We start from the raw sequence: 19,258 nt of genomic DNA, 5'->3' as shown, positions 1-19,258 counted from the left end.
TGGCATTATCAACTCAGTGGACATGAGTCTAAGCAAATTCAGGCAGATAGTTAAGGACAAGGAAGCCTGTTGTGCTGCCTTTTGTGGGGTCTCAAAGAGTCGGACACAACTGAGAGTCTGAACAACAACAATTCAATATGATTATTACTGTGGTGAAAGAAAGATCTGGGTATCTCCTTGCATCTAACAAATGAGGGGATAGTGAACCATCTTAGGAAGAGACAAGGATTACTTCCTAGAGCACATGGAGACATGGACTTGAGAGAGGGGTCTGATCTGCAACATCATGTAGATTAGATGTCCAAATATAAAAGGAAGTGAAGAGCGGGAGAAAGAGATGAAGAATGAGAAATGGGCAGAATGCAGAGATCTACCCTGAGAGAGCTCGTGAGCCCCATTCAGCCTTTGTCCTGAGGGAGGTAGGAAGCAGATAGACCCTGAACAATGGCAGGTGGTAGGGAAAGGTCTGCCTCGTAGAATGTTCAACCTGAAGCGCTGTGGAGAATGGGATGGAAAAAACCAGGAAGCCAGGTGATGCAGTAATTCAGGAAAGAAATGATGAGGAGCTGAACTAAAACCAGGGTTATGGGAACAGAGCAGAAGGAAAGATGTAGTCCAGGGAGACCATTAGGAGGTAAAACGAGCAGAGGGAGGAGTCAAGTTCAGTTCCTCAGGTAGCTATACTTCCTCAGTTGAGTTCTCCATTTTCTAGAAAACAGTCCCAAGGACTGCAGCCACATTCTTTGGAGGCTATACTGAGGCTAGGGACACATATTCCAGATCAAACTTACAGCCGTGTGGTCTGGGAGAGCCTTAGGGGTCAACCATTACTGCAGAAGCTAGAAAACATGACCAGGTCTCTTTGTTCTGGCCTACAGTTAACTTTAGCCCAGGCCACTTATATTCTGATATATATTGAAGGAAAGGATTTCTGTCTCCTTCCAATCAAAAACATCTATCTCCTTGCTAATCAAAATTCCTTTTAGATATCTATTCACTTCTGCGCTTTTCCTAGTAATATTTGGTGAAAGCCTACAGTATATTAAAAAGCAGAGACATTACTTTGCCAACAAAGGTCTGTCTAGTCAAAGCTATAGTTTTTCCAGTAGTCATGTATGGATGTAAGAGTTGGACCATAAAGAAAGCTGAGCACTGAAGAATTGATGCTTTTGAACTGTGGTGTTAGAGAAGACTCTTGAGAGTCCCCTGGACGGCAAGGAGATCAAAGCAGTCAATCCTAAAGGAAATCAGTCCTGAATATTCATTGGAGGGACTGATGCTGAAGCTGAAGATCCAATACTTTGGCCACCTGATACGAAGAACTGACTAATTGAAAAAGACCCTGATGCTGGGAAAGATTGAGGGCAGGAGGAGAAGGGGAGGACAGAGGATGAGATGGTTGGATAACATCACTGACTCAGTGGACATCAGTTTAAGCAAGCTCCAGGAGCTGGTGATGGACAGGGGGCATGGCATGCTGCAGTCCATGGACTTGCAAAGAGTTGGATACAACTGAGAGACCGAACTGAACAGTGTGCTATGTTCTGGGAACAAATTCCCTGCCCTCAAGTAATCTATAATTTAGTGAAAGAGACAAACAAACCCCCCCCACACACACACACAAATCAAAGTACACTGTGGTAAGTACTGTGCAAGAAGTTCAGTTCAGTTCAGTTCAGTTCAGTCGCTCAGTCATGTCCGACTCTCCGCGACCCCATGAATCACAGCACGCCAGGCCTCCCTGTCCATCACCAACTCCCAGAGTACACTCAAACTCATGTCCACAGAGTCGGTGATGCCATCCAGCCATCTCATTCTCCGTCGTCCCCTTCTCCTCCCGCCCCCAACCTTTCCCAGCATCAGAGTCTTTTCCAGTGAGTCAACTCGTCTCATGAGGTGGCCAAAGTATTGGAGTTTCAGCTTTAGCATCAGTCCCTCCAATGAACATCCAGGATTGATCTCCTTTAGAATGGACTGGTTGGATCTCCTTGCAGTATAAGGGACTCTCAAGAGTCTTCTCCAACACCACAGTTCAAAAGCATCGATTCTTCGGCGATCAGCTTTCTTCACAGTCCAACTCTCACATCCATACATGACCACGGGAAAAACCATTGCCTTGACTAGACGGACCTTGGTCGGCAAAGTAATGTCTCTGCTTTTTAATATACTATCAAGGTTGGTCATAACTTTCCTTCCAAGGAGCAAGCGTCTTTTAATTTCATGGCTGCAATCAGCATCTGCAGTGATTTTGGAGCCCCAAAAAAACAAAGTCTGACACTGTTTCCACTGTTTTTCCATCTATTTCCCATGAAGTGATGGGACCAGATGCCATGATCTTTGTTTTCTGAATGTTGAGCTTCAAGCCAACCTTTTCACTCTCCTCTTTCACTTTCATCAAGAGGCTTTTGAGTTCCTCTTCACTTTCTGCCATAAGGGTAGTGTCATCTGCATATCTGAGGTTATTGATATTTCTCCCAGCAATCTTGATTCCAGCTTGTGCTTCTTCCAGCCCAGCGTTCCTCATGATGTACTCTGCATAGAAGTTAAATAAGCAAGGTGACAATATACAACCTTGACGCACTCCTTTTCCTATTTGGAACCAGTCTGTTGTTCCATGACCGGTTCTAACTGTTGCTTCCTGACCTGCATACAGGTTTCTCAAGAGGCAGGTCAGGTGGTCTGGGATTCCCATCTCTTTCAGAATGTTCCACAGTTTATTGTGATCCACACAGTCAAAGGCTTTGGCATAGTCAATGAAGCAGAAATAGATGTTTTTCTGAAACTCTCTTGCTTTCTCCATGATCCAGCGGATGTTGGCAATTTGATCTCTGGTGCCTCTGCCTTTTCTAAAACCTGCTTGAACATCTGGGAGTTCACGGTTTACATACTGCTGAAGCCTGGCTTGGAGAATTTTGAGCATGACTTTACTAGCGTGTGAGATGAGTGCAATTGTGCGGTAGTTTGAGCATTCTTTGGCATTGCCTTTCTTTGGGATTGGAATGAAGACTGACCTCTTCCAGTCCTGTGGCCACTGCTGAGTTTTCCAAATCTGCTGGCATATTGAGTGCAGCACTTTCACAGCATCATCTTTCAAGACTTGAAATAGCTCAACTGGAATTCCATCACCACCACTAGCTTTGTTCGTAGTGATGCTTTCTAAGGCCCACTTGACTTCACATTCCAAGATGTCTGGCTCTAGGTCAGTGATCACATTATCGTGACTATCTTGGTCGTGAAGATCTTTTTTGTACAGTTCTTCTGTGTATTCCTGCCACCTCTTCTTAATATCTTCTGCTTCTGTTAGGTCCATACCATTTCTGTCCTTTATCGAGCCCATCTTTGCATGAAAAGTTCCCTTGGAATCTCTAATTTTCTTGAAGAGGTCTCTTGTTTTTCCTATTCTGTTGTTTTCCTCTATTTCTTTGCATTGATCACTGAGGAAGGCTTTCTTATCTCTCCTTGCTATTCTTTGGAACTCTGCATTCAGATGCTTATATCTTTCCTTTTCTCCTTTGCTTTTCGCCTCTCTTCTTTTTACAGCTATTTGTAAGGCCTCCTCAGACAGCCATTTCGCTCTTTTGCATTTCTTTTCCATGGGGATGGTCTTGGTCCCTGTCTCCTGTACAATGTCACGAACCTCCGTCCAGAGTTCATCAGGCACTCTATCAATCAGATCTAGTCCCTTAAATCTATTTCTCACTTCCACTGCATAATCATAAGGGATTTGATTGAGGTCATATCTGAATGGTCTAGTGGTTTTCCCTACTTTCTTCAATTTAAGTCTGAACTTCGCAATAAGGAGTTCATGATCTGAGCCACAGTCAGCTCCTGGTCTTGTTTTCGCTAACTGTATACAGCTTCTCCATCTTTGGTTGCAAAGAATATAATCAATCTGATTTCGGTGTTGACCATCTGGTGATGTCCATGTGTAGAGTCTTCTCTTGTACTCACACAAAAAGGACAAAGCAGAGACCCTTAAGCCAAAGAAGAGTTTAGGAGTAGGTGTCTTAAATCAGTTAGAGGTAAGAATGGCTTCTCAAAAACAAGAACAACCTCTAACAAAAAATAAATTCCCATTAAAAAATAATAGCTCAGGTATAAATAAACAAAAATGCATCAAAAACATGCATAGTTCATAAGTGATATTTTTGAGTGCATGATATGTGCCAGAAGCTATGGACCTTGTATTTTTCCCCTCAGTTCATCCTCATACCAAACTTAAAAACATTTTACAGATGAAAAAGCTGAGGTTCAAAAAGGTTCAGTATCGTTAGTTGGCCCCAGGTCACACGGGAGCAGTAGAGCTAGGATTCACACCTGGGCGGTCTGAGTGCAGAGTTTCTAATTGGGATGTAGCCCTGCCCTCTGCAGTTAGAGCCATTTCTCTACTGATGAGAATGGTGTTTAAGAGGTTTGTCCATTTTTCCATGTCACAGGTTGGGAATTCAACCCAGTTAGCTGAGCTCCAGTGTTTCTGCTCTTTTATACAGCCCTATCTTCAGGCTGAATGTATACTCTTTACCAAGAAAAAGAATGAGAAAATACACTAGTAAAAAGAAACAGAAAGCTGTCTTCATTTTGTTCTCGTATCAGTAAGGGATGAGCCAAGCCTTGCCTTCTGCCTAAATGCCCTTGTTCCACAGGGTACTTTGTCAGAGGTTATAAAGTCTGGGGCAGTCAAAAGGGGGCTGGTGGGGCTAACTTTTCCCCACCTATCACCTACCTCATTGCCCAGAGTACTGAGAAAGCTGTCAGCCCTTGATAGGCAGTCATTCTCAATGAAGTTTGCCTGTAACTGCTATTATTGTGTGGACAAATTAAATACCTTTCTTTTTTTTCTTCAAAAACCAGAAATGTGCAATTATTACATTGTTTATGACAAAGTGGAAGGTTGGCCAAAATTTATGTTGAGATTCTTCATTGTTTGCACACCAGCATCCCAGAGGCTGGTTAATCGTGGTGATAGAGGTCCTATTACCATTGATAGTCACGTCTCCAGTTCCCTCCTATATAACTGCGAGACCTGGTCTCTTCCTTACCTAAAAGGGGCCCCAGGTTATTCTGGTGGGAGTCTGGGGTGTCTTGCATAGTTTGATGAAGTCCTTTCCCACTCAGACCTCTGGAATTCAGAGCCATTATTTCTGCTTTCCTGGGTGGAAGCTGCTTTCGTGCCCTTCTTGCTGTTTCCTTCCAAGGCACAAATGAGCTGGGCTCCCTCTCAGCCTCCTTCTGCAAAAAAATCTGTTCTTTTCCATCAAAATTAGTAGTTACATTTCCCACACCTCTCCCTTACACCTTTCCAGCGGGGCCCTGAAGGAGCATTGCTGTCTCATGAGTTTCAAGAAGTCATTTGTGAAAAGAATGCTTTCAGCATCTGCCCCCAGTACTTCTCCATGAACCTTAGACTGCAAAGAGATCCTAGGATTCCTCCCCTGTTCTCCCCGTCCCCCTGTCCCTCCAAAGAACCTGCACTGAGGAGGCTCTTGCCCTCATGCTCACCAACTAGTCCAAAGTGGGGCATTACTCAAACTGGGAACCTCGCCCAAGTTCCCACTTGGGCTTGTTCACACTAATCAAGCTTAATGCTACCTTCTCTAATGAACATGATCAAATAGAAATTGTTGAGAAGATACTGCATTATCTCCAGTAGTAGTAAGGCTATCATGAGTTGAGAAAATAAAGATAAAATACATGTATGTAGTGTGTGTGTATAAATATGCATGCTCAATCTCTCAGTCATATTCAACCCTGTAACCTGCTATGCTCCTCTGTTCATGGAATTTTCCAGGCAAGAATACTGGAGTGGGTAGCCTTTCCCTTCTCGAGGGGAATCTTCCCAACCCAGGAATCGAAACCACATCTCCTGCACTGACAGGCAGATTCCTTACCCCTGCACTACGTGGGAAGCCCAGTTTACGCTAAGCATGTATAAATATATAAATACATAAAATCTCACTTGCAAACTTGCTTAAGAATTGCTCTTTCTCATTCAGGAAATGAACTCCAATAAAGAAGCTTCCTCTTGCTTTGTTGGAGCCTTTGGGAAGCATAAATAGACTGATGCAGAGAGGATAACGTGGTCCAGGTTGTCACAGAACCTGCAGGGTTGATGGTGGGACCCCCAGTAGGCAGAACAGGAAGGCCATAAGTTCATCAATTATCATGTAACTTGAATAAGTCACTGAACCTCTGAGCCTTACATTTGTTTTTATGCTAAAATGTGGATGATTTTACAGTCCTGACAGGGTTGTTTGGGTTCAACATAGTTATCTATGTTTTGTAAACTGCAAATGTCAAAATATTAGTTGTTACAATATTGCTTGCAAGGAAGAGCTAGAACAAAAGTTTAGATGGAGACAAGGGTGTCTCTTGTATGTGATGAGGAGAGTTGTCTCTAAAGATTATGGGGGTTGCAAGCCTTAGGAAGGTACCTTAGGAAAGAGGAAAAAGTCCAGGCAGAGAAGTCTGAAAGAGATGAAAGGGGTCAAAGAGACTGTCTACCTAGACATAGATTTTCTGAAGAGTCCCAGTGTTCTTATAAACAGTCCATGGGCATCTCCAGCTTGATCTGAGCGGCAGCTCCTGTTGATACACTGCGCAGAACTGAGGCCAGGAGCCTTGGAAGTCGAAACACGAACCAGAAGCATAAGTCAGTGCCACTCAGACTTTGAGCCTGAGATTCCATGGGGTGTGTGTGTAGGTATGTGTGTGCTTGTCTCAGGTGCAGGCCTCAACCGCAAGTCCAAGCTGCACAAAACTGACAACACGAGGCTCTGCAATCACCTTTCATTGCTGAGCTCTTATTTGTACTGCCAGGGAAATACCAAAAATTTCCTTTTGCAAGGGCCAGTGTGAACCTGGCAAGACACCCATGACTGAGGAGATGGTCATGAAGACTGGTGATGAAAACAAATTTTTAAAATTATGTAAGGTAGAAACTAAATATTCAAGGTAGCAGGTTTCATTCATTATAAGAATGTTTCTCTAAGATGAAACAATAAATGCTTCTGCTGAGGTTTCTGGTTGAAGCACCAGGCCTCACCCAGGAAAGGATTTAAGAGTATGTGTGTGTGTGTGTTAGTCACTCAGTCCTGTTTGACTCCTTGAGACCCCATGGACTGAAGCCTGCCTGGCTTCTGTATCCATGGGAAGAATACTGGAGTGGGTCGCCGTGCCCTCCTCCAGAGGGTCTTCCCGACCCAGGGACTGAACCCATGTCTCTTGTGTCTCCTGCCTTGGCTAGCAGGTTCTTCGCCACTAGCGCCACCTGGAATCCCTTGGTGGCTCAGATGGTAAAGAGTCTGCGAGGCAGAAACCCAGGTTTGATCCCTGGGTCAGGAAGATCCCCTGGAGAAGGGAATGGCAACCCAATCCAGTATTCTTGCCTGGAGAATTCCATGGACAGAAGAGCCTCGTGGGCTACAGTTGATGGGGTTGCAAAGAGTTGGACAGGACTAAAGCAACTAGAGACAGAGTGTGCCACCTGGGAAGCCCTTTTAAGAGTATGAAGTGTATTAATTGTATTGGTTTCAAAAGAGGGCAGAGGGATTGCCACACTCTCAGACTCCAGGTACATCTGACTGGCAGGGCAACAGTTGAAATCTGGAAACCCCCATATGAGAATTGGTTTTGCCCCCAAAATGAGGGACACCATCTTGACAGTCTTGAATTCCTTTGTTGGTGGTGTAACTGAGGAATTCCAGGTGAGCTTCTTCTCACAGTTGGAAAACAGGCAAGGCAGAGAAAGAACTGTATAATCTTCATCCTTCCTTTCCTGCCTCACCTGGAGGTCAAATTACTTTCTGTTGTGGAAAAACATTTCACATCCACCTTAAGAAGTGGGAATAAGGAAGTGTGGTTAGTGACAATAAAGAGTGCTCCTGCTTGAACCTCACCCTTTGTCATTTGGTCCCTGTGTGTGGAGCAAAACCTCAGGTTTTAATACCAAAAAGAAGTCTTGAATGACACCCTACGATACCTAACTTCCCCACCCCTGCTCCCAGGTTAGTTTCCATTTTAAGGGAACGTTAGTGTGAGTGTAGTAGTTGTAGTGTTAGTCGCTCAGTCGTGTCCACTCTTTGCGACCCCACAGGCTGTAGCCTGCCAAAGTCCTCTATCCATGGGATTCTTCAGGCAAGAATACTGGAGTGGGTTGCCATTTCCTTCTCCAGAGGATCCTCCCCTGACCCAGGGATCGAACCAGGTCTCCTGTGTTACAGGCAGATTCTTTACCGTCCGAGCTACAATTCTGACAAAAGGAAAGAACCAACAATGGTTTAATCTTAGGCACTCAGATGGGCAGTCTGTGAAACTTAGGGATGGTTTCCCTGGCTGCTCTCACACCACAAGCAACTCCCTGACACTCAAGACTGACCTCTGTGCATATAGATGTATGTCTAGTGTGTAACAGGAAGTTTGCTTTTGGCTGGTCTCAGAGGGATCCATTTGTCTAGGGAGGTCTGCACGGCCAATGAAGCCACTGCCTCCCTTGCCATCTTAGCAGCTTGAAGAGGGTGGAGTATTTTTCTTTGAGGCCAAGTTTGGCCCAGAGAACTTCCTCACTGAAATTTTCTGCCAGGTTGGGTTGCTTTTCTTGCATAAGTCCACCCCTTACTCTCACCCCATCCCCCTAGTTGCCTTTGGTCAAATTTCTGGAATTTTGGCCTGTGTTTGTGGGGTTGGGTCTATTCCGTCCTGGTGCAGTGGATGCAAAGATATGCTTCCTCTTGGGTGAAATTTACAAGCACATTTTCCTCCTTTACAGGAACAAAGAGCCACAAATATTTCCTAAGGGGAGAAAAAAGCTTCCAGATGCAGGATTCCAAATAAATGTGAGGGTTCCCCCCCGACTTTTTCCTTTGGCATTTTTTAAGCTTAATAATTATACTGGACATATTTATCCAGAAGAAGGCACACAGTTTTCTTCCCAACTTCACTGAAATTTCCAAGTTACAAATACATCTACCTCTCCCTTGCTTGGGCTCCAGGCCATTGATCTCTTTCTTAAGGCAGTCACCACAGATGTCTTGAGTTTCAACCCTGTCTAGAGACTGAAGAAGATAGGAGAAGGCCCCATTTTCCTCTTATTCTCCTCAGCTCTGGTGACACAGAATAATCAAGGTGGGAGGGACACTTCTAAACTCTTGAACCATCAGTAAACTACTTTTAAATTATCTCTACTTAGAGGGTTACTGAAAAGAAAATTATAAATGTCAAGAAGACCTTTCAGCAAACTTTTACAATCTGTCGCATATTTCTATATTTTTTTAACTAATTAAAGCATTCTAATTGGTATCATTTTCTATTTTTAGTTTATAATCTAAAATTTTTCTCTTACCATGATCAGAATAATTGTCGGAGATACTTAACTCACATGTGGAAAATCATTATCACCCACACGTTTTTTAAAAGGTTTTTGAAGAAATAAGGTACTTACATTTGATTAGAAAAACAGCTCTCCTTTTAAGTGTTGGCAAAGAATGCACTAAGTCCTAAGAAATCGTTTGGTTATATGTCTTAACGTTTACTTATAAGCAATCATGGAGACATTTAATGCAGCTAAATGGCTTTAAAGAAGGCTGAGCACCAAAAAATTGATGCTTTCAAACTCGGGTGCTGGAGAAGACTCTTGAGAGTCCCTTGGACAGCAAGGAGATCAAACCAGTCAATCCTAAAGGAAGTCACCCTGAATATTCATTAGAAGGACCAATGCTGAAGCTGAAGCTCCAATACTTTGGCCACCTGATGTGAAGAGCTGACTCATTGGAAAAGACCCTAATGCTGGGAAAGATTGAGGGCAGGAGGAGAAGGGGACGACAAAGGATGAGATGGTTGGATGGCATCACCGACTCAATGGACACAAGTTTGAGCAAACTCCAGGAGATAGTGAAGGACATGGAAGCCTGTCATGCTCCTGTCCATGGGGTCACGAAGAGTCAGACATGATTTAGCAACTGAACCGCAACAACAAATGGCTTTAGCCAGTTTTTATTCTAACAGGAATGAAATTAAAGTGCTTAGGAATCAGATTCTGCTTCAGGAGGTCTGGGGCTGGAGAAACATTCCACATCTCTAATAACAAATTCTCAGGAGACATGGACCTCAGACACTGCAGGTCCATGGAGCTGAGAGGATGTAGAGTACAGTACATCTTCCTATCCCTATGCTTCCACTCAAGGGTGAAATACATATGTGGACACGGGTATCATACAGCCTCAGGAGTACAGGGGAATGGAGTGCCCCCTCCAGAGGTCCCTTTGGTATGTTCTTACAGTGGTGTGAAAAGTGGTTTAATCGATGCTATTCAAAAAATAAGCGAATCCCTTCTAAATTCTAAGCCCTAGGCTAGTCACTGTGTAACATAAAGTTGCATAATACTGAATAATACAAAATATAATGACCTTATTAAATTTGACATCTGTACTCTGATTATCACCTCTTTCAAGATTTAAGAACTCTCTTATTGCTCCTTCCCACCCTTTCAGCACTTTTTATTTTGAAAATTTTCAAATCTATAGAAACACTGAAAGTGTAAAATAACTCTCAAATTTAAACCTAGATGTACCAGTCTTTAACATGCTGCTGTACTCTCTTTCTGTCTATGCACACACATCTATATACAATTAAATATACATTGAGCTTATTTTAATGTTTGTGGTCAAACTGTTTGACAATCAGTTGCAGATCTCAGTTGCTCTTTTTCTTGTTGCTGTTGTTTGTCTCCACAACTGGCCCAGCTACAAGATGACATTAAACTAGAGCTCAGTGTGTGCAAGAAGCAAAAATGGCCTGGAGTTTCCCAAACTTCCTAGGATCAGTTTTACAGAGGAGGAAGCAGACAGTAGAAACCTTTGTTTCACCTTAAAAAATCTTCAGCAGGTCACCCTTAAATTCTATCCATTTATCCCACTCTCCACCATCTTTGAGAAGATATGGAATAACTGTGCTGAAGACCGCCAGAAATAAGCGCTCTAACATGGAAGCAGAGAATAGCTAATTTTGCTAAACCAAACTCACTTTCTTTGTGAGTTCACGTTTCACTAATGAATTTTTTCATTTATTGCTAGGAAAGATAGAGAATCAGTCTTATTCCAATGTGGTTAATAGATTCTGAAAATATTTTTGCAATATTACAAAGGGGATTTGTTCATGCTTGTTTCATCTCTATGTACCTTCATCTTTTTATTTCAAAACAGCCAGAAATTAGCCCTTCTGGGAAGGTCTCTACATTATTTCTAAGGGTTTCCCAGAGAATTACCCCATGTATTTCCCTGACCAAGTCTAACTGGTACTTCCAGTCTAGGCTCCCCATCTTGCCATCACACCGCTGCCTCTGTGGCTGACAACCTGAGGAGGAAACCCCCCGCACAGTGATCCTCTTACCCTTGCTCAGCATTGTGCACAGCACAAGTGCTCGCTCGCTCTCTGTTTCCTGGTATCGCTCTCATATTGCTGAGGTGCTCTCATCCTGGCTCTTCAGTGTCTGACAGCACAAATGAGACTAGCCGTGGCTCTCAGAAAGAAGCTAGGAAAGGTTTGGGGCTCAAAGAAATGGAACACAGATAATAAGTACATTTTTGACAACAACTGCTAGCTCTGCTAGTGTTCAAACTCAGGGACCCATATCCTACCTTAGCATCTGTAGCTCCCAGAGATTCCTGTATGGTTTGGAACAACTAAACCTCCACCAGTGGAAATCCAAGCTCAGTTGCCCTTCAGTCCCATGAGAGGAAGGTGTTTCCCTGCAAGTCTTGCCTGTCATTCTGTCTCAGGACTGACCTCACTCCAGGATGCTTGCAGTGGGTAGGATAACTCTCCTCAGAATAATAGCATCCTATTCCTGGGTGTGGACTGGTTCCTTGGCCCAGTAACTCAATCACAAGAGTTGCCAGGATATTTCTCCAAGTCCGTATTAAATCTTTTACGTGTTTTTGTTTTCTCCAGCATGAGATTAGGTCTGCTTAGCCTTCTTGGCACGGTCCAATCTTGCTTCCATATCTCTAGTCATTGCCAAATAAGAAAATAATAATTTATGAATAAACATTTATTTTTCAGACATAAAAGAGTCCACATTCAGCTATTAGTTTTTTAAAAAATCTCAGATACGCAGGGTAGAGCTTTATCCAATTTATACTCCAGAGCAGAATATTTAATAAACCCTGCTCAAGTGCTTGGGACTTCCCAAGGGTAAAGAACCCGCCTGCCAATGCAGAAGATGCCAGAGATGCAGGTTAGATCCCTGATCCCCTGGAGGAGGAAATGGCAACCCACTCCAGTATTTTTGCCTGGAGAATCCCATGGACAGAGGAGACTGGTATGCTACAGTCCAGAGCATTGCAAAGAGTCAGACACTACTGAAGCGACTTAGTACGCATACATGCTCAAGCACTGTACGGGGGTTATCTCCTGCATTCAGTTCTTCCACAAGAGCAGAAATTGCTTGAGTAAAAACAATCACAATATCTATTTCCCACCCAATAGTGCAGAAACCACATGCCACCTCCAAAGCAGCAGCTTAGTTACTCCACTGTTCTCTCTGAGCTCCTTGTTGCACTTACATGGAAGTCACTCCAGCTCTCTATAACATTCTATAGTGGTTGCTTCTTAAATTTCACTAGTCAGAACTGGGATATGGCCATAGATTCTGTATCTCAGAATGGATTTTAAAGGTACTTTCAGGAAAGAAACACATTTTAATTTATTTTTTTTAATTGTGGTAAAAGTCACATAGTATAAATCATACTGTTTTAACCATACTTAACTGTACAGTTCAGTAGCACTAAGTACATTCACACTGTTGTGCAACTCTTACCGTCATCCATCTCTTGAATTTTCCATCTTCCTAAATTGAAACTTCTTCCTCATCAAACTCTTAAGTCCTCGTTCCCCCCTGCACCCCCTTCACCCCTCTGCCCCTGGCATCTACCAATATACTTTCTGACTCTAAGATTTTGACTATTCTAGGTGCCTCATATAAGTGTAATGAAACAGTATTCCAACATATATTGGGGTGCATTTTTAAGGTTAACTTACGTCCTATGAACAGATTGTACCTTTTGCTTTTGCCGCCCCCCCCACCGCCGAAGTTCTCACTAGTTATCTATTTTATACACAGTAAAGGGTTTATGTCCATCCCAGTCTCCCAGTTCATCCCACCCACCCTCCCCAGTTTGTCCTCTATGTCTGTGTCCCTACTGCTGCTTTGCAAATAGGTTCGTCTATACCATTTTTCTAGATTCCACATATATTTTACTCAAAATGGATTAAAGACCTAAATATAAGGCTGAACACATTAAAACTCTTAGAGGAAAACAGAAGCAGAACACTCTTTGACATAAATCACAGCAAGATCCTTTTTGACCCACCTCCTAAAGTAATGAAAATAAAAATAAAAGTAAACAAATGGGACCTAATTAAACGTAAAAGCTTTTGCATAGCAAATAAAGCCATAAACAAGACAAAAAGACAACTCTCAGAATGGGAGAAAATATTTACAAACACATTTTGAGTAAAATGTTGTTTGTTTTTTTAAAAAAATCACAGAAAGGCCAAATAGTTAATTAACAGCAATGACAAAAATCTCAGACAGTTTTCTTTAACATAGAAACATTTTAAGAATAGAATTAAAAATATTTCACACATAAAAAACTGTTCTGATGATGTAGAATTTGAAACTTCTAAAATGTGAAAACTGGAACTTTTAGCTTATAATTTGGGATCCCATTGAGGCAAAAATAGACAAACAAATTTTGAAGAGGATCAGATCCTTTTATATTGGATTTTTGCATATTTCTGCTACGAGTTGACTCACTGGAAAAGAGTCTGATGCTAGGAGTGATTGGGGGTGGGAGGAGACGGGGACAACAGAGAATGAGATGGCTGGATGGCATCACCGACTCGATGGACATGAGTTTGAGTGAACTCTGGGAGTTGGTGATGGACAGGGAGGCCTGGTGTGCTGTGATTCATGGGGTCGCAAAGAGTCGGACACGACTGAGCGACTGAACTGAACTGAACTGAACTGAAGAAAAAAACAACACTAACATTCCAGCTACTTCCTTATTAATAAAAATTTATGTGAAGATAATGGTGTAATTCCACCTTGACGATGCTTTCTTTTCAGCTGACTTGATCAGCACAATGGTGTAGTGGTTTATAAATTTGTGATAAAGTAGGACAATTTATTTATGAATGGCTTAACAACAGCTGCTTGGCTGAATGTTTTGTAGAATTCACTGAGTTCCACTAAATGGAAAGAAGTGTTTTTATTTTGTTTATCATGGCCAAACCAGTCATCTAGTGTTTCTAAGACAGCTGTCATCATCTGTTGGCCAGAACTCCAGCCTTTATCTGTGAAAGAGGACACTAGCTCAGTCATTTTCAGCTAATTGGCAGTAAGCAACTGGTCAAGGCTGGAAAGTGTAGATACTTATGAAGCAATATCTTTAAATTCTAAGTTGCAATCCACTAATGGTCATGAAATCAATTTAGTGGATTGCATCTGATGTTTTTTAAAAAGTGCATTAGAATAAAAAATACTATGTCGTTGTTGATTAGTCACTAAGACATGTCTGACTCTGCAAACCCATGGACTGTAGCCCACCAGACTCCTCTGTCCTTGGGTTTTTCCAAGGAAGAATATTGGTGTGGGTTGCCATTTCCTTCTCTAAGGGATCTTCCTGAACAGGGATTGAACCTGTGTCTCCTGTTTAGCAAATGAATTCTTTACCACTGAGCCACCTGGGAAGCCAAAAAATACAATAAACAACTATAAACATAGTAAAAGTAAGCATGGTTTTGTGATATTTTAAAGTTTTATTTATATATTTTCCCAATCATATATAAACCATTGCATGCTCAGTCACTTCAGTCATGTCTGATTCTTTGTGACGCCACGGACTGTAGCCCATCAGACTCCTCTGTCCATGAGATTCTCCAGGCAAGAATGCTAGAGTGGATTGCCATGTCTTCCTCCAGGGAATCTTCCCAACTCAGGGATCAAACCAGCCTCTCTTATATCTCCTGCATTGGCAGGCAAGTTCTCTACCACTAGCATCACCTGGGAAGTCCACATATTTATCATCATATATAAACCATTATGTATGTATATACCCACACACCATAGTTACTTTGGACAATGTATTTCTTAATGTATGTTATAGTCAAAATGATTAAAAGTCACGGCTCTCATGACAGTTGGGGAAACCAGAGCCATTAAATTTTCTCTTATTAATGGAAAGAAAGCATTTTAAATATATAACAACCATCCTCTTTGTTCAGCCCTGGATTGTCTTCCCAATACATTGCTTTCTTCAACAGGCCATGAAAATCTCACAAAGGAACTCTGCTTGCACAACTATGATGTCAACATCCCCAAATGCAGCCCACCTCAACACTTTTATCCCTAGGACACAAGAGAAAAATGACGTTCACATGTATCTGAACCATACAACTCCTTGACCATACCTAGATTTCAGGACTGTGGCAGAGTTAAGATAAGGCCTTGATTAGAGGAGATTCCTTGAGAGCTATTGATAGCTTCGTCTCTTTCTCTCATTCAAAAAAGCACAAGGAGATAGAAACTAGTGATGGTGGTGGGGATAAACTTGGATAAAATCTAGTACTTTCTAAAAAAAAAAGCAAATTATTTACGAAGTTTAATATATAATAGCTCTTATTAATAACAACCATTTGAGGCATACCTCAAAACGTGTCGTTGAAACAGTGTAGCAGAGAATTGCTGTAGAGAGCTGAGAGTATATTCAGATCTCTGTCTCTCTCTAACTTTTCCAGAACTGCACAGTTGTCCACACAACTGGCCGATTTAGTGTCTTTTGCAGGTGACATCCAAGTACCCAAGAAGTAAGACCTAAGAGCTGTTAGAACAGGAAATGCTCATGATTTTAAAAAGTTCCTGAAAGATCATCAGTGTGAGTGATTTTCCTCAAGGATCTCTTCTTTTTTTGAATTAAGATCAGTTATGGAACATATTCATCTTCCCTGTTCCCTGCCCTCTTTAGGCTTAGGGCTTTGGATAAAGAACAGGTTTGGGGTTTGAACATTTAGAGGTGATAGAAATGCAAATAGCAGATCATGATGGGTGAAAAATTCCTGTATTTCAGAACTCAAAACTTCATCTGTCTTTGATGGGAAATGGAAATTCAGGGAATTGAAGGGACTTGCCAAAAGTCATGCAGCTTACTAATGGCAAAGACAGGGGAAGCCTCCTGGCTCTGAGATTTCCCCCACTGTAGTAGCGTGTCTCGGGGAATGGATTACCCTCTAGCCTATATGACTTACTAGCAACTCTTCCAAATGATAGCAGTTGTGTCTCTCAGTGTGAAGAATGTCAGGCCTGATGAATACTATAGGGGAAGAGATTACAAAGGGAAAATTTTGAGATACTAAGAAAGTGCTCTTTAGTCTGTTCATTTAACCAACCATTATTTGAGTCACAGGCACATAGGATACAAAAATTGACAAGATCCATCCTACCCTCATATTGTTGTTCAGTGACTGAGTCAAGTCCAGCTCTTTGCAACCCCGTGGACTGCAGCACGCCAGGCTTCCCTGTCCTTCACTACCTCCTGGAATTTGCTCAAACTCAAGTTCATTGGGTCAGTGATGCCATCCAACTATCTTATCCTCTGTTGCTTCCTTCTCCTCCTGCCTTCAATCTTTCCCAGCATCAAGGTCTTTTCTAAAGAATCAGCTCTTCACATCAGGTGGCCAAAGTATTAGAGTTTCAGCTTCAGCATTTGTCCTTCCAATGAATATTCAGAGTTGATTTCTGGTTTGATTTCCTTGCTGTCCAGGGACTCTCAAGAGTCTTCTCTAGCACCAAAGTTTGAAAGCCTCAATTCTTTGGCACTCAGCCTTCTTTATGATCCAACTCTCATGTCCATACAGGAATACTGGAAAAACCATAGCTTTGACTATATGGACCTTTGTCGGCAAAGTGATGTCTCTGCTTTTTAGTGTGCTGTCTAGGTTTATCATAACTTTTCTTCCAAGGAGCAAGCCATTAATTTCATGGATGTAGTCACCGTCTGCAGTGATTTTGGAGGCCAAGAAAATTAAATCTGTCACTATTTCCATTTTTTCCCCATCTATTTGCCATGAAGTGATAAGACCAGATGCCATGATCTTAGTTTTTTGAATGTTGCATTTTAAGTCAACTTTTTTGCTCTCCTCTTTCGCCTTCATCAAGAGGCTCTTTAGTTCCTCTTCGCTTTCTGCCATTACTCTCACAGTGTGGCACAGAAAAAGGTCATAATGGTGGCATAAACCAGTGCCACATGTAAAGAGAAGCAGTAATTAGTTTTGCCTGGAGCTTGTGCTGGTATAAGGGTATGTGGTGTTGGGGGCTCATCGAGGAACCAGGTCAGCTGTGAAGATAACCACTATGTCAGCAGTCTGTTTGAGAGGCCAGGTGGTCTAATGAAAGATTCTCAATCTTTAATGTGGGATTCCTTCTAGAATGCATACTGTGATTCAGTAGGCAGATGGGTGGAGCCTGAGATTCCATTTCTAACTAGATCCAGGTGATTCCATGCTGGTTTTCCCCAGACCACACTGTGAGGAGCATAGGTCTAGTAAAATGAATAGGCATTTTGCATCAAAGAAAAGTGAGTCTTCATCCCAGCAATGTCTCCTGTAGCTGGTTATCTTTGAGTGCATTACTGAAACTAGTCTTTCTTATTTGTGAAAAACAGCCATAGTGTTATATACTATACAGCTTACAGACTGAATGAGAATATAAGCATATTGCTCAAGACAAAGTAAAAGCTCATTTTAAATTAGTTTTTTTTTGTACATATATATTTTGAATACACAATTAACAATCACCTTAGAAATATTTGGCTACAAAGAACAAAATTCACTTAGAAAAGCCCTCACATCTGAATCCATTCAAAGTCTCATGACCCTTTTTAAAGTACATATTCCCGATATGTATTTGTTTTTACAGCAAATTAAGACATTAAGATTTTCCCTAAAGCAATAACAAAACAATGACCAAGTCAGATAAGAATACAGGAAGTATTATGCTTAGTCCCATAACCTAACCACGAATCCACTCAACCGTGTCCTTAATGAAGTAGCATAATTTATGGGTTAAACATGGGAAATATTGGAACTTCCCAATATAGTTAAGGGAAAAGCCTCTGTAATAATGAGATTTTATAAGCCAAAATCTCTTTAATGTACTTAGGAATAGATAATCTGAAATTAACAGTAACTGTACTTGTTTAGGGAATTAGTGTTTCTTCACTCATTTATCAAGTTCTTTAAGCCTCAGAAAAGCTGTGAGAATCAGGAAGGTCATATACCTTCACCTCTGTTTTACAAATGAGGAAATTGAGGCCCAGAGAGGTGAAGTGACTGACACACTCATAGTGCAAATTAAATAACAAAAAGTCCTGGCCCAGATGGTTTACCTCCAAGCAATCTGTTTTGTTTTGCCAAGGATGGGAGGTGAGAGTGGGAGGGAGGTGGGAGTGAGAGGCTGGCAGTTTGTGTTGGGGGTGGATAGTGAGCAGCAAAGTGGTCCTGGGAGTGGAGTGCTTCTTTGCCTCTGGGTGACTGTGGCTTCAAAGATTTAGTGCCTGTGTTCTCAGGGATATTTGTTGGGGTAGAGTTAAGTAAATCACACTGAAGAGGGAACAAAATCATTTTAAAAACAAAAGATTTTTAAATGTTTTGGCAAATTCACAAGTTTTGGGGATTCACCCAAATTTCTTCCGGATTTCAATACGCTTTCTTTTTGACTTCACGTTTCTTTCCTGTTTTCTCTATTTTTTTTTTCTCATAAAATTCTAATTTAAGGGAGTTGGCAAATTATTAAAACATATGAAATTCAGATTTCCTTTTTTTCTGTATATATTTTAATATTTATTAATACCTGGGTGCTTAGTTATTTTAATGAAGAATAAGTAACGGGATTACTACTTTCCATTTTAAGTAGAATTGCTATTTTGTACACTATGACAAGTCTTAGTGATTCTTTTTTTCCTCCAGAGTATATTCATGTCCTGTTGAAAGTTGAACTAAATTGGAAGAAAGTGTAAGCAATACTTTAGAAAACTTAATAGCATATACTTTTAGAAGATAATCTATTTATTTAACATTTTACTCTTCAGGGATCTTTAATCATTACTTTAAGACTCAGTGGTCATAAATGTTTATTAAAATGACAGAGAACAAGATTCATTCACCAAATACTCTTTATAAATGTTCACTGGGCACATGATACAGAAGG

The 19,258-nt window shown here is 41.5% G+C and overlaps 1 protein-coding gene across 4 annotated transcripts in view; it reads right to left on the bottom strand.

The window, feature by feature from the left end:
- The window catches only part of LOC148778833 (uncharacterized), a 94,962-nt gene that overhangs the window by 62,740 nt on the left and 12,964 nt on the right, over window positions 1–19,258 (bottom strand). For 3 of the 4 annotated variants that reach the window (XR_016038112.1, XR_016038110.1, XM_088839092.1), the window contains 3 exons: window positions 11,631–11,999; window positions 11,383–11,541; window positions 5,040–7,830 (listed from right to left, as the gene is read on the bottom strand). Coding sequence is in view for 1 of the 4 variants with exons in the window: in XM_088839092.1 (XP_088695218.1) it covers window positions 5,040–5,136 (97 nt within the window). In the remaining 3 variants the exon portion in view is untranslated. The remainder of the gene's footprint in view (window positions 1–5,039; window positions 7,831–11,382; window positions 11,542–11,630; window positions 12,000–19,258) is intronic. The other variant, XR_016038109.1, reaches the window with a different exon arrangement.

The sequence above is a fragment of the Moschus berezovskii genome, chromosome 1 (genome assembly GCF_049115385.1).
Source record: "Moschus berezovskii isolate FMDL1 chromosome 1, NW_MosBer_1.0, whole genome shotgun sequence".
Lineage (NCBI taxonomy): Eukaryota > Metazoa > Chordata > Mammalia > Artiodactyla > Moschidae > Moschus > Moschus berezovskii.
This window is presented reverse-complemented; position numbering and strand designations above follow the sequence as displayed.